At 44.6% G+C, this 24,371-nt stretch overlaps 1 protein-coding gene across 1 annotated transcript in view; it reads left to right on the forward strand.

The window, feature by feature from the left end:
- col4a1 (collagen, type IV, alpha 1) overlaps nucleotides 1-21,871 on the forward strand; it is a 35,944-nt gene extending 14,073 nt beyond the window's left edge. The window contains exons 2-52 of the mRNA XM_041950440.1: nucleotides 4,082-4,135; nucleotides 6,059-6,148; nucleotides 6,232-6,276; nucleotides 6,401-6,445; nucleotides 6,561-6,623; nucleotides 6,753-6,806; nucleotides 7,143-7,169; nucleotides 7,288-7,362; nucleotides 7,523-7,585; nucleotides 7,794-7,829; nucleotides 7,921-7,959; nucleotides 8,201-8,293; nucleotides 8,401-8,436; nucleotides 8,552-8,611; nucleotides 8,837-8,872; nucleotides 8,972-9,016; nucleotides 9,134-9,166; nucleotides 10,015-10,075; nucleotides 10,220-10,255; nucleotides 10,359-10,505; nucleotides 10,654-10,737; nucleotides 10,907-10,990; nucleotides 11,202-11,272; nucleotides 11,379-11,570; nucleotides 11,732-11,900; nucleotides 12,023-12,115; nucleotides 12,373-12,477; nucleotides 12,604-12,701; nucleotides 12,940-13,090; nucleotides 13,210-13,323; nucleotides 13,538-13,705; nucleotides 13,994-14,083; nucleotides 14,169-14,321; nucleotides 14,455-14,553; nucleotides 14,716-14,805; nucleotides 14,926-15,065; nucleotides 15,747-15,873; nucleotides 15,987-16,067; nucleotides 16,255-16,353; nucleotides 16,721-16,771; nucleotides 16,863-17,048; nucleotides 17,162-17,295; nucleotides 17,503-17,575; nucleotides 17,774-17,845; nucleotides 18,024-18,152; nucleotides 18,266-18,364; nucleotides 18,450-18,662; nucleotides 18,785-18,962; nucleotides 19,066-19,180; nucleotides 19,310-19,482; nucleotides 20,229-21,871. Of these exons, the coding sequence (XP_041806374.1) occupies nucleotides 4,082-4,135; nucleotides 6,059-6,148; nucleotides 6,232-6,276; nucleotides 6,401-6,445; nucleotides 6,561-6,623; nucleotides 6,753-6,806; nucleotides 7,143-7,169; nucleotides 7,288-7,362; nucleotides 7,523-7,585; nucleotides 7,794-7,829; nucleotides 7,921-7,959; nucleotides 8,201-8,293; nucleotides 8,401-8,436; nucleotides 8,552-8,611; nucleotides 8,837-8,872; nucleotides 8,972-9,016; nucleotides 9,134-9,166; nucleotides 10,015-10,075; nucleotides 10,220-10,255; nucleotides 10,359-10,505; nucleotides 10,654-10,737; nucleotides 10,907-10,990; nucleotides 11,202-11,272; nucleotides 11,379-11,570; nucleotides 11,732-11,900; nucleotides 12,023-12,115; nucleotides 12,373-12,477; nucleotides 12,604-12,701; nucleotides 12,940-13,090; nucleotides 13,210-13,323; nucleotides 13,538-13,705; nucleotides 13,994-14,083; nucleotides 14,169-14,321; nucleotides 14,455-14,553; nucleotides 14,716-14,805; nucleotides 14,926-15,065; nucleotides 15,747-15,873; nucleotides 15,987-16,067; nucleotides 16,255-16,353; nucleotides 16,721-16,771; nucleotides 16,863-17,048; nucleotides 17,162-17,295; nucleotides 17,503-17,575; nucleotides 17,774-17,845; nucleotides 18,024-18,152; nucleotides 18,266-18,364; nucleotides 18,450-18,662; nucleotides 18,785-18,962; nucleotides 19,066-19,180; nucleotides 19,310-19,482; nucleotides 20,229-20,310 (4,851 nt within the window). The 3' untranslated portion in view covers nucleotides 20,311-21,871. The remainder of the gene's footprint in view (nucleotides 1-4,081; nucleotides 4,136-6,058; nucleotides 6,149-6,231; nucleotides 6,277-6,400; nucleotides 6,446-6,560; nucleotides 6,624-6,752; nucleotides 6,807-7,142; nucleotides 7,170-7,287; nucleotides 7,363-7,522; nucleotides 7,586-7,793; nucleotides 7,830-7,920; nucleotides 7,960-8,200; nucleotides 8,294-8,400; nucleotides 8,437-8,551; nucleotides 8,612-8,836; nucleotides 8,873-8,971; nucleotides 9,017-9,133; nucleotides 9,167-10,014; nucleotides 10,076-10,219; nucleotides 10,256-10,358; nucleotides 10,506-10,653; nucleotides 10,738-10,906; nucleotides 10,991-11,201; nucleotides 11,273-11,378; nucleotides 11,571-11,731; nucleotides 11,901-12,022; nucleotides 12,116-12,372; nucleotides 12,478-12,603; nucleotides 12,702-12,939; nucleotides 13,091-13,209; nucleotides 13,324-13,537; nucleotides 13,706-13,993; nucleotides 14,084-14,168; nucleotides 14,322-14,454; nucleotides 14,554-14,715; nucleotides 14,806-14,925; nucleotides 15,066-15,746; nucleotides 15,874-15,986; nucleotides 16,068-16,254; nucleotides 16,354-16,720; nucleotides 16,772-16,862; nucleotides 17,049-17,161; nucleotides 17,296-17,502; nucleotides 17,576-17,773; nucleotides 17,846-18,023; nucleotides 18,153-18,265; nucleotides 18,365-18,449; nucleotides 18,663-18,784; nucleotides 18,963-19,065; nucleotides 19,181-19,309; nucleotides 19,483-20,228) is intronic.
- Nucleotides 21,872-24,371: the final 2,500 nt, after the last annotated feature.

Below are 24,371 nucleotides of genomic sequence, written 5' to 3' on the forward strand. Positions count from 1 at the left end.
TGTGATATGATTGGAAGCTGCAGAAGAGCTCCAGAAGATGGACCTTGTGGCGAGTCAGAGTATTGCATGCTCTTTATGTCTGCCCAGTGAGGTTCGGTCATGACTATAAATTGCAATCCGGGAATCTTCAGTAGAATTCTTATTAGGATCTAGCTATGCAACTGCTCTTTACATTCGCCCTTTGCTTACATCAGGAGTGTTTGTGTTAATGTCAGGATCTCTGCAAACCAATCTCTTGCTGGCCGAAGCCTGTAATCTCCAGAGTAAACATTACTCATCGCTTCCTCTCTCCTGGGCTCATTTCAGTGCTCCGTCTAATGATGTCAGACATATCAAGCAAGTGTTGCTGAAGTGTAGCCTTGAACTGGTGTAACCTCCAGCCCCTCTGACGCAAAGCACCGAGCCACACCGGAAGGCCTGTGAACGTGCCTCAGGGTGCCGTGTCGCAAACTGCACCCACCCCATCCTCCTCCTCTGTTGGCATTTGATGCATTTATCTCTAATTCTGTCAAAGCAAACTCTCAGGCCTGTGCTTCCCCGTCAGCTCCGGCCTCAGTAAACAATCACAAACACACTGTCATACACACACAATTATGATAAGGCACTGTTTTGCGCAGCGCCCAGCGAATGTAAACACTCTGCCAGAACACGTCATATTGATTCTTCACAGTTTGGAGACATCCAGGCCTGCCATCCAGACTCAGGAATGACATAAACACTCGTCCAGAGACACGTGAGGCTGTCTGGTGCAGAGGTTTACTGGATCTGAGACAGTTTCTCCAGAGCTCAGCAACCCTCCAGCCTCTGTATATTCACAGTGGACGTTAACACTCATCACTGCAGCGAGCGGCAGGCTTCTGCTCAGCGTGTTTGTTCTGTGGAAGATCATGCTATCTGAGCAGAGTAACACCATCTCCACCTCCTCATTTTCTCACAATCTGACATTCCAGAAGAGTCTCACACGTGCGCGCTCTCTATATAAATACTCCATCACATGTAAAGAGACATGACTCAGGTAAAAGTATTTTTGAAGTGAAGTGAAAGTTAACTGATGGGCATCATTTAATGTAAAGTAATATGAAACTGTGAGCATAACATGCAATTTTTTATGCATAATTAGAAACAAATATACACCATCTTTCTTTTTAGGCTTATTCATATTCATGTATTGTCCTACACAGTTGTGTTTTTAATCCTGCATCAAAAACCATGAATAGCATTGTGCACACTGCTTCAGGTGAATGCATTTATTGTAAAGTACATGCAGGAAGTGATGAGTATTAATAGTAGCTTTCCACCCACTGTAAAAACTGCAAAATTGTCATCTGAAATGTAGTGAAGAAGAAGTGGAAAGAGGATAAAATGGAGTACCAAAGCAAAAGCACCTCAAGCTGTTACAGTACTTAAGTAAATGTACTTTATGTTCCACCACGTTCTTGTCACGCTGGGCTTGTGTGTGAACTGGTGAGGCTCTTGTTCACCTTTCGCCCTCATGACGTACGCCTATAGAAATGGTATTTATGTTAGAAAAGCTTCCCCGGCTTGTGGTATAGATAAATCAGAGCCCTCATCGTCCGATACACCCAGGATCTGTGATGATAAGGTCGTCTAAAAATCACGTTTTCCTGCAGAACTCCGATACCAAATCAGACAGTCACCCACTCCATGGCAGCAAGACTCATCGGCAAGATGCTCTTTTTGTGCAGATGTCAGTTGGGTCTTTGTGCGTTCTCTCCCATCTGGTGTTTGGGTTTGTGACGGTGCACAACGGACGTGGAAGGAAAACAAACAGGAGAAATCAGAGGAACGCTGCTTTGATCTACCTGCAGATTACCGCACTGTGTTTGCTGATCCAGCCGTAGACATCACAGGGTGGTGGCTTTTTCAGCGTCCTCGGCGTGCGTGGCGGTTTGAGGCTCGGGCTCTCCGGTCATGCCCTCCAACACGCAGGAATGTCTGCTCGGCTCGGCTGTGCCTTAAAGAGGACGGGAGAAAACTGCAGACAAAGAAAGCAAATCTGAGACAGAGAGCAACAGGTGAATGAGGGAACTTCCACGCAGCTGTGATTCAGTTGAGGGGTGCTGACAACATACGAGTGTGTTCCCTCATTGCATTAGCGTGCCTTAACTCCCTTGGAGACTTGTCAAAAAAAAAAAAATCATGTTAATCCAGCAGCAGGAGCTCTTATTGCTCTGAGCCTGCAGGTTTGCAATAATGAAACACACATGTGCTCCCATCTGAGAGTCAGTATTCCTTTTCCTCTGTTTGTCTTATGACACTAATCTGATCTGAAGCAGGTGTTCCTCAGGTTTAAATGTGGCGTTACAGACATTCATGCTGTGGAAAAAAACAAACAAAAAAAACACTTTAGGAACCAGAAGTGGAGAGGTGAGATGGAGAGGTGTTGGTGAAATGACACCGTAGCAGGCCACACATGTGTTACACACTGCGAACAGAGGAGAGCAAGTGCACTTGGCTAGAGCGGGGGCCATCAGAGCTGAAGGTCCTGAGAGTGAAGTCTATTTCCAGTGCTTTCCCATGCTTTTAGAGCCACATATTGATTCAGTTCTGGGAGAGGATTGCATGTCAGAGGGAAGACAGGGAATATGTTGAAGACTTGGACAGGATATTGAGTTATAGAAAATGTAGAATTTAGAAGGACTGGTGTGTGAGTTGCCAGGTTTAGATCGTTGGGAACGGATCAAGATGACAGATGATGGAGCCATTTATTCGCTGTGTGTGTGAGAATGAGAGACAGACGGGGAAAAATGTTTGCGGGTAGCGTAGCCGTGCACCCTCTGCCCGGGCCCGCTGAGCCCTGACAGGCTTTTGGCTGGACGCCTTTCACGTGAGTCTCGCAGCAGCTGGACGGTGGAGGGAAGAGGAGGAGAGGAGTAATGGAAGAGGGAGCCAAGGCAGTGCAGGCCAGTTCCCAGGCTCCAGCCTCTAGAGACCCCAGGGAAGAGGAAGCAGGGTGGGGTCGGGGGTGGGGGGCTGAAAAGGCAGAGAACAGCTGCATTGATGTTCTTTCTCTCTGCAAGTAGTTCTATAAAGCCAATCAGTGACACTACATGTGGTTTAAAAGTAATCTGATTACACAAAATAAAGCATTTCATCATTATTAATAAAAATCAGAAACTGAATTAACAGTTAATTATTTTTATCAACAATGAAACAAATGACTTTGTGTATTTGAAATGGGTTGCTTGTAGTGACAAACTCACAGAGAATTACCACCTGATGGCAGTTTTCTTTAGCTTTACACAGCTGGTTAGCGTCTTTTGGCTCTTTGTTTTGGTTTCGTTCTTGGTTCACTCGCAAAAATCAGCTGTTCTCAACAGAAAGTGCTAAAAACCAACTGTACGGTACCTGTCCTACACCAAATGTTAAAAGCTAGCAACTAGCTGGTGAGCAAAGTGAAGCATTTAGCAGCTAAAGAGCATATTTCCCTCAGGAGTTGGTGGAGACCAAAACAGAGCTAAAAGCAGAGTAAATATTGGACTTTTCACCAGAGACACGACTTCAGATGAATGTTGCTCCGTGTCCGCTGGACGTTTAAATAAAGTTTGCTAATCTAAATGTTGTGTTTACAGCTTGTTTGCACTGCCCACAGGTGGCCAAAAAAAATCAGATGATGCATGTTTAAGGTGGTGAATTGTTGATTCCTCCTTTGGCTCGCCTCTGTTTTTAAATCAGAATTCACAATGTTTGATTTGTCACTGCTCATCTGTGGGGTAGATCAGCAGGCCTGCATGAAACACTGCAGACGTCTGTCCGGCGCTCACAGCGTGGTGATTTACAGTGTCAGTGGGATATCTATGAGCCATCTGGCAGAGGCAGGACACTAACATGCTATAAAAGAATGAGGAGTTTGCAGCACATGTTGTACATCTGATGGAGGACATCAGGTGACCCCCAGCAGGTGTCTGTTATACTGTCCAGCTGGCAGCTCTCAATTCATTTTTGCTCTTCTCCCCGTGTTTGTTTTCTCTCTTTGTCACACACAAACATACGCTCTTTCTCACTGTTTTGTCTTCCAAAGTGATGGATAATTTATTCTAATGTTTCTCTTCTTCCTCAGGGTTGTGGGTCATCATGTGGAAAATGTGACTGCAGTGGTGTGAAAGGAGCAAAGGTGAGATTTTCATTTGCATTCATTTCATTTGTCACCGTCAGTCAGTCCTCACGCATTTTCTCACTTATTTGCTCTCACGTTAGTTTGTGGTTTGAAAGTCTTTTTAAGTTCGTAGCAGGCCAGAGCAGCCATGATAGTGCTTCCTATGTTCTGACTTATGGGTCAGCTCAGGGGGACAGACTGGAAGTGGGCCTGGGTGGAAAAGCAGTGGATGGGGCTCAGTCACGGAGCGGAGACCAGGACGGGAACAAAGATCAGTTTGAATTAGAGCGTGTCCGGACACACAGCTGGGCTGAAGGCCTTATTCCCATCAGACTGAGGGAAGCTCTCAGACACAGATGTACAAGTGGTGGGGGCACTAGCCATGAGCTGGGTATGAGCTGTCAGCACTGTAGCATGAGTGCTAATCACTGACCTGAAACATGAAACATTGCATTGCATTCATTGATATTTATTATTCCTATTGTCAAGAAATCACTTTAAAGGAGCCAAAATAGCAATGAATTCATCCTGCTAACATGTATTGCCTTCATAGCCAAAGCCTGATGCATCTGCCAAAAATAAATAAAAAACTTACACTCTTACACACCTTCGCCCTGCAAGATAAACGTGAGGGCCTGCGAAATGATTACCAGGACAGGAACCAGAAAAATACATATTTCAGCCACACAAAATAAAATATTTTTTCAGGCTTTCCTACAATTTTTAACATTTTTATACTTTTTATAAGCGAATTATGGTTTTGTTTTGTTTTTACCTCCACTTTAAGATCAAGATTAAAAAAAAAAATTCTTTGGTTGAACTGATCTCAACCAGAAGAAATATGCAACCAGTAACGAGAGGTCATACGCGGAAGCGCCGTTGTTTTATGTTGTCACAAGCAAAAAACAAAAAAAGCTGGGAGCCATTACTTTGAAGTGGATTTATTTTTCACTGCAGCTCCTGCTGTTTGAGTGTGCTTGTGTGTTACTGGCTCAGCTATATCAGACAACTGCAGAGTGTTATCTGGCCTCTCAGTGCAACAGTCTGGCCTTTTATGGCTCATTCTTACAGCAACAGTAGCCAAACATTCAGCTCACCCGACAACAACAGATGTACTGACTGTGTTCAGTGGAGCCCGGCCAATCCACTGTGGACTCAAAGCACCTCTGTGTTTTGAAAGCTGCTAAAAGGCCCCAAACAGCCGTCCTAAAAATCTCCTGTGAGGTTTATATCCAATGATATCACTTTCTGCTAAACCCGTAATGACACCCATGGCTCAAAATGCAATGTTTCTCGCGACTGATGGGAGCCAGGTGTGTTGTGGTCACGAAATCGATCCAGAAAGTTTCAATATGGTGGCTTTTTTAAAATTTACTGCTGTGTTTTATGCATGGCAACTCAGAAAGGGTTGTGGAGATGAACTGGGGTACGACTCCCCTCTGCAAAACGATGCTGCCATCTAGTGGCATACAGTAGGAACAACATATATGAATCATTCTGGGTTAGTTTAAGGTCACTGTGGAGGACACAGATGAGGATTTGTTGTAACAATTTTTTTGTTTTTATTGCTTTTAGAACATTGCATATAAGCAACATTGAAAATAATAGACAATGAGTCTTCACCAAGAATTAAAATGCGATCGAGTCAATTTTTCAAATAGAAATGTGTGGCTTGACCCACATCTGCTGCATGTAACTTGAAGAGCAGAAGAAAGAAGGAATGAATCTGAAATGCATTTTGAAGTTTGATCAAATCATATTTCAGTCACATTTCCATTCAATACTCTGTGTGCATTTTCTTTGGGAGCCAAACTCTTGTCTGATGAATTTATCAAATCATAAAATGTCTTGAAATCCTTCTAAAATTTGCACCTTCTAATCTCAGTAAATGTAAAGATGTTTGCTCTCTTGCGCATCAACCTGACAGCCTGTGCTTCACAGGGTGAGCGTGGGTTTCCAGGTCTTCAAGGCAATATGGGATTTCCAGGGATGCAGGGACCTGAAGGGCCTCCGGGGCCGATGGGCCTCAAGGTCAGTAGGCACTCACACACACATCAGAATGAGTAATTGAATATCTTTGGGCTGGCCTAATTGTGGTCATTTATTTCTCTTAGGGAGATCTGGGTGAACCGGGGGCTTCTGGAATGAAAGGAGTGCGGGTAAGTCATCATCAAAATGATGATGCAGTGTGATATGAATGGTATGAGACAGACTTCTCTTCCACAAAGCATAGTTTTGGTATTGTCATGAGACAGTAATGCTGATATGGTTGTGATCTTGCAGGGTCCTCCTGGTCTACCAGGTTTCCCAGGAAATCCAGGACTACCAGTAAGTTTTTTTGACCTGCTTTCATGTCTTGATCGAGTCAAGAAGCTGGGGACGATTTGTCACTGTGTCACAGCAGATGTCTCAAATGTGTGTATTTGTACACTCGTTCTCGTAGGGCATCAATGGAAACGATGGCCCGCAAGGTCTGCCAGGTATCCCAGGATGCAATGGGACTAAAGTAAGCCTCTTCTAAAAGTTCTGTTGCGTTTTGAAGCAGATTTATTCAACCAGGTTTTGTGTCCACATCTGATATTTTCTTTTGTCTCATAACCTTAACTCTGTGTGTGTGTGTGTGTGTGTGTTTCAGGGAGAGAGGGGAAGGGATGGCATTCCTGGTATTGCTGGTCTTCAAGGACCTCCTGTAAGCAACAATCAGCCACCTCCCCACTGACCAGCACACACTTCAGATACTGTCATGTCGTATAGAAACACTAGAAAACCCTCACATGTTCCAGAAAAGTGGCCTTGTTTTTGCACTGAGTGGCACACCTTTGTGGGAGTGGTCCAGCTGGTTTTGAACAGGTCCCCTCAGCCTGTATAGGAACATGTTGCAGTAAACAACTGACATTAAAACATAATTGTAACACTGGAATGATCAGATTTCTACATGGCAGAGCAATACGTTCAAACTGGAAGTATTCCTCCTTCCAGAATACACTGCATGTGTAGCTGTCTCACTACTGTCCTCTCTTCTCAGGGCATCCCGGGACTTCCTGGAATGAAGGTCAGCTGAAGTTTCTGAAGTGATAACATCTTAAGTGTAATAAGTTTGTCAAACAATACAAGCATGCCCAGTCGTCCAGGAGGATGAGACACATTTATTTCTGATTTGCCTCCTGCAGGGTGACCCTGGTGGTGTGATTGGGATTGTTCCACTGAAAGGAGACAAAGGATTCCCGGGAACACCTGGATCACCTGTACGTTGTGTGTGTGTGTGTGTGTGTGTGTGTGTGTGTGTGTGTGTGTGTGTGTGTGTGTGTGTGTGTGTGTGTGTGTGTGTGTGTGAACATGCATGTATGTCGAAAGAAAAACATGCAATGACAGTGAAATCTGAATTTTTCTATCTTTCTCTCCCAGGGACCAAATGGACTTCCTGGACCTACTGGACCTCCAGGACCTCGTGGCTATCGAGGACCACAAGTGAGTTAGTCTTACAGTGATACAGAGTCACTAATAAACTTAATGAACCAAGGAATATTGATATTGAGTCACATGATTATCATTTGATATAACAGCTATTAGAGAGAGCACAAATTACTAAGTGCAGATTTGTAAACCTGATGGGTGACATGTCAGTGTGCACCAGTTAGATAGAGCTCTGGTTTATCACTTTGTTTCTGTTTGACAGGGAGATCCTGGCCCCCCTGGCCCTCCTGGAGAGAAGGTAAGACTGATCTTATAGAAGGTTTCACCATCCTCTGACTTGGGCACCCGGCTGAGATGTGATAGGAACTTCTTTTTAAACTCCCCTGCAGGGTGACAGGCTGGCCTTTGTGAGTGAGAAAGGAGATAAGGTGAGAATCTTTGGTTTTTAAAAGTTGTCTGTAATTTTGAAAAAAGCCGCAATTCTCATATGATGCTTTCACTGCTGGGGAGCGTCTTGTGTGTGTGTTTCCAGTTGAGAAATTATTAATTGCATTTTTTGCATTTGCAAGAGAAAAAACTAGATCACCAAATTTAGAGTTTCTTGCATTTGACTGGTTGATTTGCTTGTTCATTCATGTTTTTTTCGTGATTGTTGCCGTCTCTGTGCAGGGTGAACGGGGATTTCGTGGCCCACCCGGCCCTCCTGGACCTCCATCACTGGGAGTGGAAGGACACACCACGCTGCACGTACCTGGACCACCGGTACCCACTCAGTCCTTTACCAACTCATGTATAAATAAATCACAATTGGTCAGTGCCCGTTTTTATGAAAAAGCTGACTTTTTCTGAACTGATTTTTATGCCTAAAGGGTGACCGAGGACTTCCAGGAGACAAAGGAGAAAAAGTTAGTATTTTGCTGTCAGACGTTTGGTATATGACTTACTTTACTGAGCACACAAGCTGTTTGTTGTCTTTTTGTCCAACACTGTACTTTTTGAGACAGCTGTTTTCCTTTGCAGGGCTATTGCATCCCATATCAGGCTGGTGTTAAAGGTGATCCCGGCCCACCTGGACAAAGAGTAAGTGGCGACAGTACGTCTCTTTGGGACGGTATAATGGTATAATAAACAAAGATAGAAGATAATAATTAGTTGTCATTGGTAAGATTAGTAACTTGTTTCCTAGGTTTCTTTGTGTACCCCTTTCAGGCTCATACAGATTTAGTTCTATGCAGCAATCTCTTTATTGTCATTCCAAGAGACATCAAAACTAATCAAAGTGAGCGTCTCTGTCTTTTATTTTAGGGTAAACCTGGAAAGGATGGAGAGGACGGGCCAAAGGTAACTAAATGTATTATCTGGCTGCTGTGCTCTGCTGTCCAACTGCTGGTTTTACATTATGAAATATTTATCACTAAAGCACATACACGCTTCACACAGGGAGAAAAAGGCTTTCCTGGAGCTTCCGGGTACACAGGTTCCCAGGTAACTACTGCGCCTTTTATTTACTCTGCACATGCTCTTTAATCTTTAATCTGAAACTTTTATTACTATTTCGGAGGTTTTGTGGTCAGACAGACTGAATTTTCTGTCTCGTTTCAGGGTGAAAAGGGAGAAAGAGGACCTCCAGGTTATGTAAGTCTCCATTTCTTCTATGACTGCTGCAAAGATCATGAGTTCAAACAACTGCCAGCAGATGTCACCACATATCCGTTCAGTTAAAATGTGAGAGCATGTTAAAGGGGCAATCTGGTGGTTTTAGCACTGTGTATAATATCTTCTGTGAGTGGTCTGAAAAAACACATCAGATTCCTGCCTGTAGCTTCCATTGAGGTCATGTTCTTGTCTCTGGTAAATATGGGGATTAACAACCTGAGGAGGAGGATGCATACAAATTACTTTTAGCAAAAAAAGAAAGTTCCAAATAATATAGTTTCTACACTAAAAATCTTTAAGTTTGACATTTTATAGGCCAGAAGTCATGCATTAACATAACAGAGGATACTGTATTTTCATACCATGGCAGTCTGAGGAAGGCTTTGTGATGTATTAAGAGCATCATTTAAGGAGCTCTCCCAGGAAAATGAGGGCTGACTGTTGATCCAGTCTGATTGACATGTCTTCATTAGAGACTAAATGAATGAATTAACTTTTTTCACAGAAATTTGCAGACAAATTTTGTGTAGCTTATGTTTTTGGTAGTTGCTGGGCTCTGAGGAAAACAGAAAGCGATGAGCTTGTCCTTGCATTAGTTGGGCCAACAGTAATCCCAACTGGAAACGATGGCGGGGGGTAAAAGGTCTGTTTCCACTAAAGATGGCCAGACAGAGAGGCTTTAACAAAAGAAACTAGTTGGCTGCATTAGTGGAGTTCAGCACTCAGCTGATCTGTGTTTAGGTCGATTAGTATAATAAAACATATAAGCTAAACCTAATCTTAAAAATGGACATGAGTCATTAATCTTCGTAATGATATCATTTTAGGGTACTGGGGCCCCTGGTCCTCCTGGTCCTCCTGGTTTCCCAGGTTTACAAGGAGAAAGAGGTAAAGTTAGACCATGGTATGCCAACAAATGTTGTGGCACACACACACACACACACACACACACACACACACACACACACACACCTACCTTGGATCAGTTCCACTGATAACCATGTTTTTCCTTTTTGGTTTCTTCTTAATCAGGTTTTCCTGGTCCTCCGGGAGAAGCAGGTCCACCAGGTAAAATCACACAATATTTCACCACTGCATTAAGGCTCATATGTCAGTCAGACACATGCTCACCTCTTAACGCACTAACTGGCTTTCCTGTCCTGCACTCCAGGCCGGCACATTGAAGGGCCCCGTGGAGAGAGGGGTCAGAAGGGAGACCTGGGTGAGAAAGGAGACAAGGGTATGGAAGGAGAGTCTCTTGTTGGACCTCCAGGACAGCCAGGGATCGCAGGACTCCCTGGACCACCCGGACAACCGAGTATGCCTTCTATTTGAATATCACAATAATTTGGAAAGATGATTACAAGGGACACTTACACAAAGTGTGTATCCACATGTAACAACAACCTAATGTTTGTGTGTGTGTGTGTGTGTGTGTGTGTGCATTCAATGACATGGCTGCACAGTTGACCCTAATGAATGCAACATTGCAAAAGGGGCTCCTGGCCCACCTGGACCTCCAGGGTTACAAGGGGAACTGGGACAGAAAGGTACGTCTACAATTAATGCTGATCAATGTGAGACATCAGTGAACTCATTCATTCAAATTGTATGTCTGTCCTTGAGGTGTAGTGCCTTCAGTGGTACGTCTCGACTACACGCTAAGGACATTGACGTGCATCGTGTTTTCTTAATTGACGTTTCTGCACTGATTTTCAGGTGACAAGGGAGATACCTGTGTTCAATGCGAGGGTTTCGGCCCACCTGGATTACCTGGCCCCTCGGGTAATAAAGGAGAGCGAGGTGAGTGAACAGAAGCGTTAGGAGTAACTACACTAATTTTGGTGGTAACTAGAAATGTAACAAATAACTTTTTCCAATTGAATAACGCTATTACATTGACTGAAACTTAAATGAGCTCAGTACTTGGATATTATCTTATTCCATAATTTATTCTGGCTGTCTGAATATTGCATGAACTAAGCATGTACAATTTTCAATTTTCACCTGGCAGGACCTCCTGGGCCAGTAGGTGGCAAGGGAGAAAAGGGTCAATCTGGTGCTTCTGGACAGCCTGGAAGACCTGTGAGTAGAGTCTTTTAAACACCTAATCCCTTTTTTAATTGAGCCAAATGGAACAAGAGACACGTATCAGAATACGTCATTGATACGTTATTTGACCCATGTGCAGGGTCTTCAAGGCACTCCTGGGCTGATGGGAGCCCCTGGTGCTGTTGGTGAGCCAGGGGACATTTTCATAGCTCCTGGTCTGAAGGGGGACAAAGGTCTGCCTGGTCTTCCTGGATCACCTGGGCGGCCAGGGTTAGATGGACAGCCAGGGAGAGATGGCTCCCCTGGTCTACCTGGCATCAAAGGAGAACCAGTAAGTGTGTGTGGTCTGTTGGATGAGGCAAACTATCAGGATGGCTGGCTTTGAAAGGACTGTAAAGAAATACCTCACTCATTAATCTTAAGTATTCAGTGTCTTTCATGTATTGTGAACAAAGTAGATTGGACATCCCCTTTCTCTAATCTCGCTCTCAGGCCAAAGAGGGCATCAAGGGCGAGCGTGGGCTAAATGGGGACCCTGGTCTTATTGGGCCTCCGGGAGAGAGGGGTCCACCTGGTCTGCCAGGCTTCGGTCGTGCAGGAGAGGTTGGAGAGAAGGGCAGTCAGGGGAGACCGGGCATTCCTGGAACTCCTGGACCACCTGGTAGGCATGAGCTCTGCACAGACCTGTAGACACTGTCAAAAAACACAGCACATCTGAAAACTCACACACACCTACTGTACATTCTTTCATTGATAACATACAGTAAAACTTGCATCCAACAGGCGCGAAAGGTGAGCCAGGTCAAGGTGTGAGCGCTCCTGGACCACCGGGAGCACCTGGGGCTTTAGGAGAAACTGGCAGACCTGGAATTCAAGGTGAGCAACACCACAGTCAGCAGCTTTTCATTTGTACTCTGTACACTGTAAAGACTGACTTGAAATTTGTCTCTCGAAGATTAATTTGTGAATTTAATGTTGTCCTTGATATATAAAAGAATATTAAAACCAGGTCGGAGGAGCAGGTTATGATCATGGTATTGCAAAAAAACAACAATGTATTGTGAATATTCACATGGGTATGAAGATTGTTGCCGATTGGTCCTGTTTACCACGCAACATGTTGTTTGCTGCAGGTGATAGAGGCCTGCCAGGAGACACAGGGTTGCCAGGTTTCCCTGGACCGAAGGGTGAACACGGACTCCCAGGAATTGGACTTCCAGGCCCAACTGGGCCAAAAGGTGAGTTACTCCATGTTGACCACATTCCTCCCCTCTATGGATGCATCAACACTGAGTGGATACATGAATCCCTGGAAAAAAATGTCAACAAACTATCCATTATATAATGTACGTACATGTTTGTAGGAATAAGTGGAATTCCAGGAGCTCCAGGATTGCCAGGAGAACCAGGAAGACCAGGAAACGATGGCTTGACTGGACAAACTGGTCCACCTGGACAAAAAGTGTGTTCCCGTTCAATAATAATGATAGATAGATACGCTGCAACAAACCAGTTTTGATGATAGGATTTTAGTGCTCTGTCCAATTCTTAAGTTTTAACGTGGATTATGCCTCTTTCTTTGGATGCTGCATTCAAATGTGTAGTTGAGAGGACTTTGTTTAGTAACACCAGAGTACATTAGAGTGAGATTGCATTAGTCCCACAGTGATATTGTTATTGCTTATTTCTGTGCTTTGCAGGGTGAGCCAGGACGGGGTCTTCCAGGCCCAAAAGGTTCACAGGGTTCCCCAGGAATTACTGGCTTCCAGGGAGAGAAGGGTAGCGGTGGACTACCTGGTGTCCCTGGACGCGAAGGCCAGACAGGACCACCAGGGCCTCAGGGAGTCAAAGGTACAGCACGACACTTAACAACAACTCTGTAGTGAAGCTTGGCTTGATGTAGTCCATGCCACTCAGGCCCATCTCCTGCACCAAGCACAACACTGTTTTTCTCTGATCTTTAAAATTAGGTGACGTGGGAGCCCCAGGACCTCCTGGACTGGTTGGCTTACCTGGTGCTCCAGGAAAAGGCTCGACCGGAGTTCCCGGACCACAAGGACCACCTGGAGAACCCGGACCGTTCGGTGAGCACAAACTCAGCATCCAAACTAAATACCCCTTCACCCCCTTCTATCCCTGAAATGTTCAATGCAGCATACATGTACATCCGGCCTTGCCCTGTCTTCTTCTTCTTCTTCTGTTGAGTTTTATGGTGGTTGGCATCCATAAATCTCGCATGACCGGAAAGAAAAGCACAGATGTCAAAAATATGATTAATGGAGACTGAATTCCATTTAGGGAGGGAAGGTGTAAAGGGAGACAAGGGCTACCCAGGTCCTCCTGGTCTGGACATGCCAGGGCCTAAGGGAGAGAAGGGATCGCCCGGGTTCCCAGGAGTCCAAGGTTCCAAAGGACTGCCAGGGCCACCGGGCTTACCAGGCAGGGACGGACAGATTGGACACCAAGGTGAGAAAACAAGAGTAAAGATAAAACTGAAAAGCTTTTCAGTGATGTGGGGTTCTTCTCTGTCTTTGGGTCTGTGGGTGTTTCTTGTATTTTTATCTTGTTTTGTTTCTTGTTTATATAAAGTATATGTAAGTAAAGACAGTCCCTCATATAACCTACATAATATAGATTTCTACAGCATGATACAGTTGTCTGTATTGATTTTTGCTTTTCAAATAACATTATTTTTGTAATTTTATCACTTTTTTTATTCACAGTATTCTCACTGTGTGTGTGTTTGTTTTCCAGGTCTTAAAGGTGAAATGGGGGTTATGGGGACGCCGGGAGTACCAGGCCCTCCTGGATCACCTGGTATATCTGGATCTCCTGGTCTGAGAGGTGAGGAGTTTCAGCTTTCTTCAGCCCATCTTGTACACTCTCATTCACAGCAATGATAATTACTCTTTCCCACCATCTCACTCAGGTAATCCTGGTATTCCTGGACCAAGAGGTAATACTGGAGACACTGGACTTAAAGGAGAGAGGGGAGATACGGGTCTCCAGGGACCTCCTGGGAACATGAGTGAAGTTGACATGGAGCATATGAAGGGGGAGAAGGGAGACATCGGAGAGATAGGTATAAAACAACATACTGGCCTTTGGCTCAGTAAGAGTATATGAATCACATAGAGGTTTGCTACAAACAGCTCCATAGTTGATTCTCTCTTGTGGCTCATTGCAAATATCTCATTGTGTTTTTAATTCTCCAGGTAGACCTGGCTTCGCTGGACAGAAGGGCTTCCGTGGACTTACTGGAGACCCTGGGATGCCAGGCAAAGATGGAGAACCCGGATTGCCTGGACAAGCAGGTGACCGCCCACTCAAACATGCAGATTTCATGTGGTTATCGTCTCTGTTTGTCCCGTTTAATTTAACTCTTATTTAGGTAAATTCTCTATTGCTTGGTCACCCGACGAAATCAGAAGGTAAATAAAACATATTAATTTTTCGATGTCACTGATGTGTCTCAGGTGAGAAAGGAGACCCCGGTCTTCCTGGAGAGAGTGGCAGTATGGGACCACCTGGACAGAAAGGCAGTGTGGGAGAGATGGGAATACCAGGTAAGAATACATACACAGTGTGTGTTGTGAAAATGCCAACCACTGTGTGTGTGCGTGTGTGTGTCTGAGAAACACTCTTCTAATTATCTGAATCTTGTCTGCGTGTGTGTGTTCGTGCAGGTCCAGTTGGTCCAAAGGGTACTAAAGGAGATATAGGTACGCCGGGACATCCTGGATTCAGAGGCACAGATGGGCTGAAAGGAGACAAGGGACAAGCTGGTGACCCAGGTATTGGGATTCCAGGACATCCAGGAGAAAAGGTAATCCACTAGCTGTAACCACGGTCCTGATTTATAACCCTAGTCCAATGAACATAGGCAGAGACTTCTTGTGGCTCTACAAGCTTGACTGCGCATCTTGTGTGCACTGAAAATTGGCTGTTCAAGCACCTGCAAGGCTTGAATGGCCATGAACCTCCCAGTTTAGTTATTATTTAATTCTAAGTGCTAAGATATCCTGGAAAAAAACTGGTTCCTTCACAAAGAGTCAAAAGTGCAAGTGTGTGCACGTTAACGTCAGGCGAGAAGTCAACTCTCTTTCAGTGGAGCTTGCGATGACAATATTCATACCTCTGCCAGAGAGGTTATGTTTGCGCTCCAATTGGGTTGTTTGTCAGCAGGATTACAGAAAATCTACTGATCCAATTTTCACAGGTGGAAAGGTGCGACAAGTGCCAAGAACTCATTCAGTTTTGTATGTGGTCCAAATGACGAGGCAGATACACAAAAATCATTTTTCACTTTCGTTAACATTGTAAAATAGGGTGCTTGGCCCTGGTGGAATAAATGCTATATAGAGCTGAAAGAGCAGTTGCTATGGAGCGCTCGCATATATTATCTTTGAACCTTCGTCATCCTCTTCCCTGATATGTTCCTTTCAATAATCATCAGTACCTACCTTCTTCTTCTTGACTTAGCGTTCTCATTTCTTGACTCTCACAGGGTGCGAAAGGCCAGTCAGGATTCCCAGGATTACAAGGAGAGAAGGGTCTGAGGGGTCAGGAGGGCATGCCTGGCAAACCAGGACTGCAAGGACCCAAGGGAGAAAAAGGAAGCATCGGGTATTCAGGTCAGATTTCAGTCTGCGTTATTGCATTTATCCTTGTAGTCTACAACACTAGGTTTAGTACTCATTCATGTTGGTTTTCCATGTGAGCTCTTATTGTGGTGTGTGTTGTACAGGTCAGCCAGGTAGACCAGGAGAGAAGGGTACCCCTGGACTGCCAGGGCCTGCAGGAGAAGCTGGTCTTGACGGTCGGCCTGGTAAGTAACAGGATCAGCTATATAGAAGTTTCACAGGACGTCAGTTGAGCAGGTGGTCCTTCAGTGTAGGCCAGCACATATTACCATACACACTGCGAAAAGAACGTAGCCATATGAGGCACAGACCACTTCCAAATTTAGTCCAGGTGCAAACAGGCTCATAGAGTGTCAATGTCTTCTCTTCCAGGTGAAGGTGGCTTGCAGGGACCTCCTGGTCCTTCTGGAGAAAAGGGAGAGCCTGGAGTGGATGGCATCCCTGGATCCTCGGGGGAGAGAGGAGACCCAGGTCAGTGTCAGAGGAGTGAGGAGGAGACTACACTGCAAGGATTTACTTGTTTGTTGATAAGATGTTAGCGTGTAGTACGAGTCTCAGCCTGGTATATATCCTGCAGGGTCACTCCGGGGTCGGACCATTAAATTAACCTTCATCTAAACCCTCTCAACCACCACACACATTTTTATACTTGTATTTATGTTTTGGGTTTTTGGAACATAATACTGAAAGCCAAAAACTCCTGAGTCGTCAGACACCAGCCATCAACTGCCTTTTCCAAATGCAGGGACAACTGAAAACTGTCAGGGCAGCATCCTTATGCAGGCCCCTCATCAACAATCCAAACATTAGAAACTGTAATCTGTTCTCTCCTCTGCAGGTTTACCTGGCCGAGGTTTCCCTGGGCCAGTTGGAGAGCTTGGCAGCAAAGGTTAGAGCCCTTCCATCGTTGGTTCAAATTATCCCTCAATCAATAGAGACAAGCAGAGCTTCATCATGGGACCTTCTCTTTCCCTCTGCAGGTGACAAAGGTAGTCCTGGCTTCCCTGGCACTCCAGGTCATCCGGGTGTCCCTGGTATCAAAGGTGACAAGGGACTTCCAGGCTCTCAGGGACCCCTGGGTGAGCCAGGAGAGAGGGGTGTCCCAGGTATCTCTCTGGAGGGCCCTAAAGGAGAGAGGGGAGAAACAGGACCACCCGGAGAAACAGGTATGCCAAGTACAGGACCTGTTGCCAAAATGTAGTACAGTGTAGAGCCACAGTATTTTTTTTAGAAATACATTGTGTGTGTAATATGTGTTCTTTTTGTCTTTATCAAACAGGAACCACGGGACAGCCAGGAGCCACTGGTGTGCCAGGCAGGCATGGTCAGAAGGGAGAGAAAGGAGACCACGGCAACCCTGGTTTCCAGGGAGAGTCGGGACATAAGGGTGACCCCGGAGCCCCTGGACTTCCTGTACGTCATGAACTGTACACTAGTAGCATTCTGATGAGAGACAGCTGATGCATATCAGTGCGGTTTTAATGCTGCAAAAAATGCTATCTGAGCATGAACCGAGCATGAGCAAGTTTATAGAGACAAACCTACTAACGTGCCTCTAGTTCAGTCTTCTCCTCTCCAGCCCCTCGTGTAAGTGTGTCTTTGTGTGTGTGTGTGTTACAGGGACAATCTGGCCTTCCAGGTATCGATGGACAGAAGGGAGAGAGGGGGTTGCAAGGTGTCCCTGGCTTCCCAGGTGAGTACATACGGTGTGATAGTCCATGACAATGTGTGTGTGTGTGTGTGTGTGTGTGTGTGTGTGTGTGTGTGTGTGTGTGCATTGATCATCGAGGTGTGAAGGACAGCATGTGTTTTTATGTAAATATGAGAGGAAAGATGTGTTTTTCCATGTAACTGACAGTTAAAACACACTGCTTTTGAATACAATCTCTAGGTACAAAGGGTAATTTCGGGGACATTGGATTAAAAGGAGAATTTGGAGACAGAGGATTCCCTGGAGAAAAGGGTAAAAAAAGGAGGGGAAACCCTTCAAAGTGTTTTTATTTACAAAAATATTGTTCTTTTCTCATTGACTGGAATCGGTCAGTGCTGGCTGTCTCTGGTAATCTTAGAACTTGACCTCCACAGACTGCTAAAGATCAAAGCAACTGGAAAATGTCTTCTAAAGATGCTGTATATTGCAGGCAGTGACGGCCCCCCTGGTCCCCCCGGCCCCCAAATCTTCATCAAAGGAGACATTGGGTTCCCAGGGACTCAAGGCTTACCGGGACCCCAGGGGCCACCTGGGCTCCTTGGACAGAAAGGACAACAAGGTGACGTTTTGCTTAAAAATGTGCCCCAACAATTCGTCAACAACCTTCTCCTGCTCACCTGTCCCCCGCATCCATTTTTCTAATTCCTTATTGGTTTTGTCACTTTTTCTCAGGTGTGACAGGTATTCCAGGGCCAAAAGGTGAAGATGGCCTTCCTGGATATCACGGTCAGCCTGGAGGCAAAGGAGAGCCTGGCCTCCCGGGGCCACAGGGTGAGAGGCTCACAGGGATGGAAGGCGTGGGTAGGAGCCGCTGTGCTGACACTGTCGTAACTTCTTATCTGCTCCATGTCTTTAGGGCCCATAGGACACCCCGGCCCCCCGGGACCTGACGGCGTTCCAGGTCAGGTGGGTCCACCCGGCCCCTCTTCCATGGATCACGGGTTCCTGGTAACCCGCCACAGCCAAATGGTGGAGGTTCCAAACTGTCCTGAGGGAACCTCGCTCATATATGACGGCTACTCCTTGCTCTACGTACAGGGCAACGAACGCTCTCATGGACAGGACTTAGGTGAGGGACACAATATGAGAAAGAAGGAAAGAAACAGAAAGATGGAGGAAGAGAAGATGGAGGAATGCACATGGAGGAGGACTTGTGGGGTGAATTACATTTCTCCTGGATCTGTGTTTCAGGTACGGCAGGCAGCTGTCTGAGGAAGTTCAGCCCCATGCCCTTCCTGTTCTGTAACATCAACAACGTGTGCAACTTTGCCTCCCGTAATGACTACTCCTACTGGCTCACCTCTCCTGAGCCCATGCCCATGAGCATGGCACCTATCACCGGTGAAAGCATCAAACCCTTCATCAGCAGGTGTGGTAGCATTTCTATGCACGCTTCACTTTTAGGTATATTTGAGGCTCATTTGACCCTCACGTACTGTGCTCCTCTCATATGTGTGTGTGTGTGTCTGCAGGTGTGCGGTGTGTGAAGCCCCAGCCATGGTGATAGCTGTTCACAGTCAGACCATCATGATCCCACCATGCCCTAACGGCTGGGATTCTCTGTGGATCGGCTACTCCTTTGTCATGGTAAGACAAAACAGGATCGGATCTCAGTGCAAATACACAGTCTGCGTTCACGTATGTCAACTGCGATTCAGTCAAATCTTTGCACCGTTCTCCAGTAATGAGCTGTTTTCATTGCGTGTGTTTGCGTAGCACACCAGCGCCGGAGCTGAGGGTTCAGGACAGGCTTTGGCCTCTCCTGGTTCCTGCCTGGAGGAGTTCCGCAGCGCCCCATTCATCGAGTGTCACGGCCGTGGAACCTGCAACTACTACGCCAACTCCTACAGCTTTTGGCTCGCCACCATTGAAGACACTGAGATGTTTACGTAAGAAACGCTCACACTCAGACATTGTGGTTCCAGATTCCCCGTTTAACATAACTCAACAACCCTAGCAGATGTTGTTGTTGCTGACCTCTGGTGGTCTAACTTTTCACCTTGTCAGAGTGATGTACAGGACACCCTGTATGGGTGTGGTTACAGGTGCACAATTTGACTACATGTAGCCCAGGCTCGAATGTAATAATATAAAATCTAAAACCATGCCTCTTAGCATAATAATCATCCCTTGAACAGTTCATTTTATTTTGAAATGAATAGGTAAGTCAATTGAAAACTTCTAAAACTGTTGATGGAAATAATTCATTAAAATTACTAAATAATTTAAATAAATATATATACATATGTAAGAAGTTGTTTTAAAAAGTCTCTTATGTGCATAAAGGGAAGAATTGCCATGTCAAAAGCATTGTGTGTCACGCAAAGGGTTAAATCGCATGTTCCCCAACCAGCCAATCAGAGAATTCTGTGAATGAATTCATGGCTAGTTGAAATGCATTTACTAGTATCTAGTTATTATTATGAATTTTCCATTTTTTTAAAGGAGTTGTTCACTCTGATATAAGCTAATAAAAATAACATTTCTTTGTAAGAAATTGAAAAAATTAAACAATACAATGATAATTTTTTGCTTTACTCTGTCATATTTTACCACAATCACCCTCCACGTTAACGTTATGTGTTTGGTAACATTCTTGGGCGTTTCATGCTTTCCTCTCTGCCTTCTTTTCCAGAAAACCTGTCCCGACAACGCTAAAAGCAGGCAACCTCCGAACACACATAAGCCGCTGTCAGGTGTGCATGAAGAGGACATAAACCCCGACGCCAGGGTCCTCCCTCCCAACCTGAGAGCATCACCACGTGCGCTGACATCCTCGACTTGCCTTTACTTCCTGTTTTCAAAGGATGGTGCTATTTCCCTGCATGTGTGAGAGGAGAGGGACAGAGATGTGGTTTGCAGAACAACCAGAGATCGAACATTGCAAACCAGGACCAGAGACCAAGCGGCCTTTTGCTTCATGCAGAACACTTAACCAACACAATCACAATGCGTCTCTAAAGAATTGCACCCAGTTTACCACTGCACTGAGCACACGCCCCCTAAACTGGTAAACTGGGGTTCATTTTGAAAGGGTTGTTGTGTAAGTCAGGTGCTATTCTTATTTATCTGCCTTATTCCATTTTGTTTCTCTTTATATTCCCCTTCCCTGCCAGCGCCACAGCATTCAAAGATATAGCCACATATTATTATAGATTTTCACACCTTTTAGCTTGTTTAAATGTACTAATGTAAAGGATGGGACTTACCACTGGTTGCAGACGCTTGTCATTGGCTAAATCACCAAAATGTCGGAGACGCAGATATATAACAATCACTCTGTTGTAAATATAATGCATTCCTCTCTAACACAGTTCAACATACTCTCCTCAGGTTATTATTGAATTACTTTGTGTGTCATTAAGTCCATTTTTATTTATAAGATTTATGAGAATATGTTGGACTTGAGTGTATCTGAGATTCCATTGATCCAAAAACAGTGTTTCAACGTCTGACGCCTTAGTAACATACAAAACAGCACTGAAATAGCATTGGCTGGTGTGTGTGTGTGTGTGTGTGTGTGTGAGTGTGTGAATGCATGTGTGTGAGTGTACATATATGAATGGATTGTAGCTGTTTGGAAGCGGTGCATGTTTTGTGAAGTCTGCATATATATTGTTGCACAACCACAAAAAGAAATAGACAAACACATCACCTTCCCTGTGCCTTTACCACGTCAGAACATTGTGTGTAACAGCTGTGTTGTTAAAGGATTTACTCGTCTCACACTACATGAACCAGATGTTTCTGATCTTGTGATCCCAAAGAAATGCACATGTATATATACTTAGACATAACATGTACTTGCTATTGTGCTCATGTACTTGACTTTTCCCATTGTGAAATACTGTTATCATCCCTGTCGATTTAAACCAAAACTGATTTTTCATTAAGAGCCAAGGGTCGTCATCATTGTCCATCCGAGTCAGACACAGGCAGATGAGGAGGACTGCAATTACAAGTGTCTCGGTCAGTAGGAGGAAGACCTCTTCGACCTCAGACACGTGTCCCTTTCAGATCTATTGAAAGATTCAAAGTTTTCTACTGTTAAAGTTATAGCAGTTACTCTACACTGACTGTAACCTGTTTTTCTTTGTGTGTTGTGATATTGTGCTCCATGAGGCATATAGAGTATTAGCAGTGTTTGCCATCATAAAACAAACTTGATTACGTGAGGAATGATCTTAACTAATTAACAAACAGAAACATTTCAGTATTTTATATTTTCCAGATCACAAACTGTGTAATTCCTGCAATAAAGTTATTTGTAGAATATTCTTACTCATTTATAATAGGTGTTATTTTTATTTATGGTTTATATGTGTCAAATGTGATGTGAAGATTTCTGATGCAGTACGTTGAAAAGGCCACAAGAGGGAAGCACCTGCACACTTCGTGGGTAAGTTGCTGATGATTCATGATCTCAGAGCTCTCCACTCAGGTGATTCACAAGCACTCAGTGTTTTTAGTTTTTACTGCCACTGGCTATGTCCACCGAGAGGCAGAAAAAGCTGACCTCAAATCCATCTTGAACCCTGACTTGAGTGCAGCCTCTGCGCCAACACTTCCACGGTGCGATGCAGCCAGTACCTCAGCACTTCTGCTGGGACCACGGCCAACAAACCCGTTCACCCCATGAAAACACAAACAGATCGATACGCTCCGCAGAGAACCAGATAACCCCTCCTTTCATCTCCACTCTCGTCTTTCATCTATTACCGGAATCCTATCCCTCGTTTCCTCTCTTGTCGCCAGACAGACAAACAGAGGCCTTGACCCCCGACTATCTTCATAAACATGTCTAACAAAGCCTTGACCTCTGACCGGCGAATGCAAGGTCACTCAGGTGGGAGTCACGCTGAATGGCCATACGACACCAAAAGGCCAAATGGTCAAATTACAGGTACAACTGAGAGCAAAGGCCTAATGACCATGATCGAGATCGCTCGCTACAAGGCTGAGATACCTGCAGTCAGGGCGAAGGCTACATTCACAGACAATTAAAAACAGTTCCTGCTTATATAAAGGTCGACCTGCAACAAAACAGGCAGTTGGCACATCTACTTAAAGAGCTCAATCAGTATTTGTTCTGTTCTGTTTTCCTCAAGCAGTGATTGAAAATGTAAGCCTAGCTCAGAGCTGCATTTCTACCAATTCATGATGCAAAACTTGCATTCAGTTGTTGTCCGCTGTTAGTGCTTTCTAACAAATGTGCCAGTCAATTTTATAGTAGGTTATGTCTCAAATTACTTTCAAGGTCAAGAATCAAGAATCGCGTCGAGTTTTGGACATATTCACATAAAACTTATTCATATTCATACAAAACTTCGACTGTGGCGAGTTCTGTATTCAGCTGGACTTACAAATTCCAGTAGTGAAAAAGTAACTCACAGCTGGTTCATACCCTGAAAACAAAGAGAAGTCCCATTCAGAGTGTAGGATATAATAAGACCATCAACTTTTCCTCTGTGAACATTAATATCACAGTGATTATTGCTGTGAGCACTGTAGCATCTGCAGAAAACAATGTTATGACACCACACGATCATTACTGGAAAGTAGGCTCAATATATATGACATCATACAGGAAGTGATCGAACTCGCCTTGAGAAATTTGTCACATTCATAGTGACAACATATAGATAGAAAAATAGATAGATAAATATGGTTTTAAATTTAAGAAATGAAGCACATAAATCACTGTATTTCAAAAAATACACACCCAACATCAATGCCGTGTGGCTGGGGTCAACGCTCGGCTCGGCTCAGGGGCTTTTGAGTTCAAAACTTTAACCACTTAAAGGGTTTTAATCCTATTGGTTGTTTGCTAACACTGCTAAGTTGACAGCCGACTTAAGAGTTACAATCACCTTCAGTAAACTGGGGATTATGCTGGTAAAACTTCAGTCTAATAATCCGTCCATAACGTTGTTAAGAGTAACTGACAACTGCAGATTGATCATATCATAAGCAATTTGTGTGGTTTTACTCATACAAGGTTGCGATGACCAAATTGCATTTAATTAATAACTGGCCTTGACCATTGCTGAAATTTGCTGAAGGAGTTCAATAGTATATGTCAAAGCGATAACGAGTGCCTGACTGTTTGTGTAACTTAATACACCATGTTTTCCAGAATGTGTTTACAATATAGTGCAGGAATGTGTCAGGAGGTTAGTCTGACCCTGACCTTTCTCCTGAGTGGATCAAGCTCAGAGACCACAACCTTTGCCACACCCCCTTGACCTCAGCTGGGCCAAATACAGATTAGCCTGCAACATAGCACGCAACACAAAACATAACAGAAGGCAAACACCCACAAACATACGCACGCACAACTGTAACAGAGGGACTGTTTTTGTCTGTGATTACACAAACAGCTGCAATCAGAAGTTAATACAGTGAAAGCTTTAGTGGAAAAGATTTCCTTTCTTACACACAGGATGACAAGCAATTTGTACCCATTGTTTCATTCTCCCCTTTAATGAAAGGACAGCGAAATGGTGAGCAAACGGGAGATGTCAATCATGTTTGATGATGGCGGTTGCCTCACGTCCACGCAGTCCTGAAGGTGCAATCAGACGACATTTCGTCATGTTGTGGCGGAAAGCAGGCGGCACAGCGAGTAGCGTGGGTAGGGTTGTAAACAGAAACTAGCATGGCTACCAACCATAGACTGTATGAAGGAAGCGGATGGCTCTGGAAAGTGAAGAAAAGTTAAATCTGATTGAATTCGGTGCAAAATGGGCAAACTGGGTTCAGTTTGTGATTGAGAGTG

Source organism: Chelmon rostratus, chromosome 13 (assembly GCF_017976325.1).
Source record: "Chelmon rostratus isolate fCheRos1 chromosome 13, fCheRos1.pri, whole genome shotgun sequence".
NCBI lineage: Eukaryota > Metazoa > Chordata > Actinopteri > Chaetodontiformes > Chaetodontidae > Chelmon > Chelmon rostratus.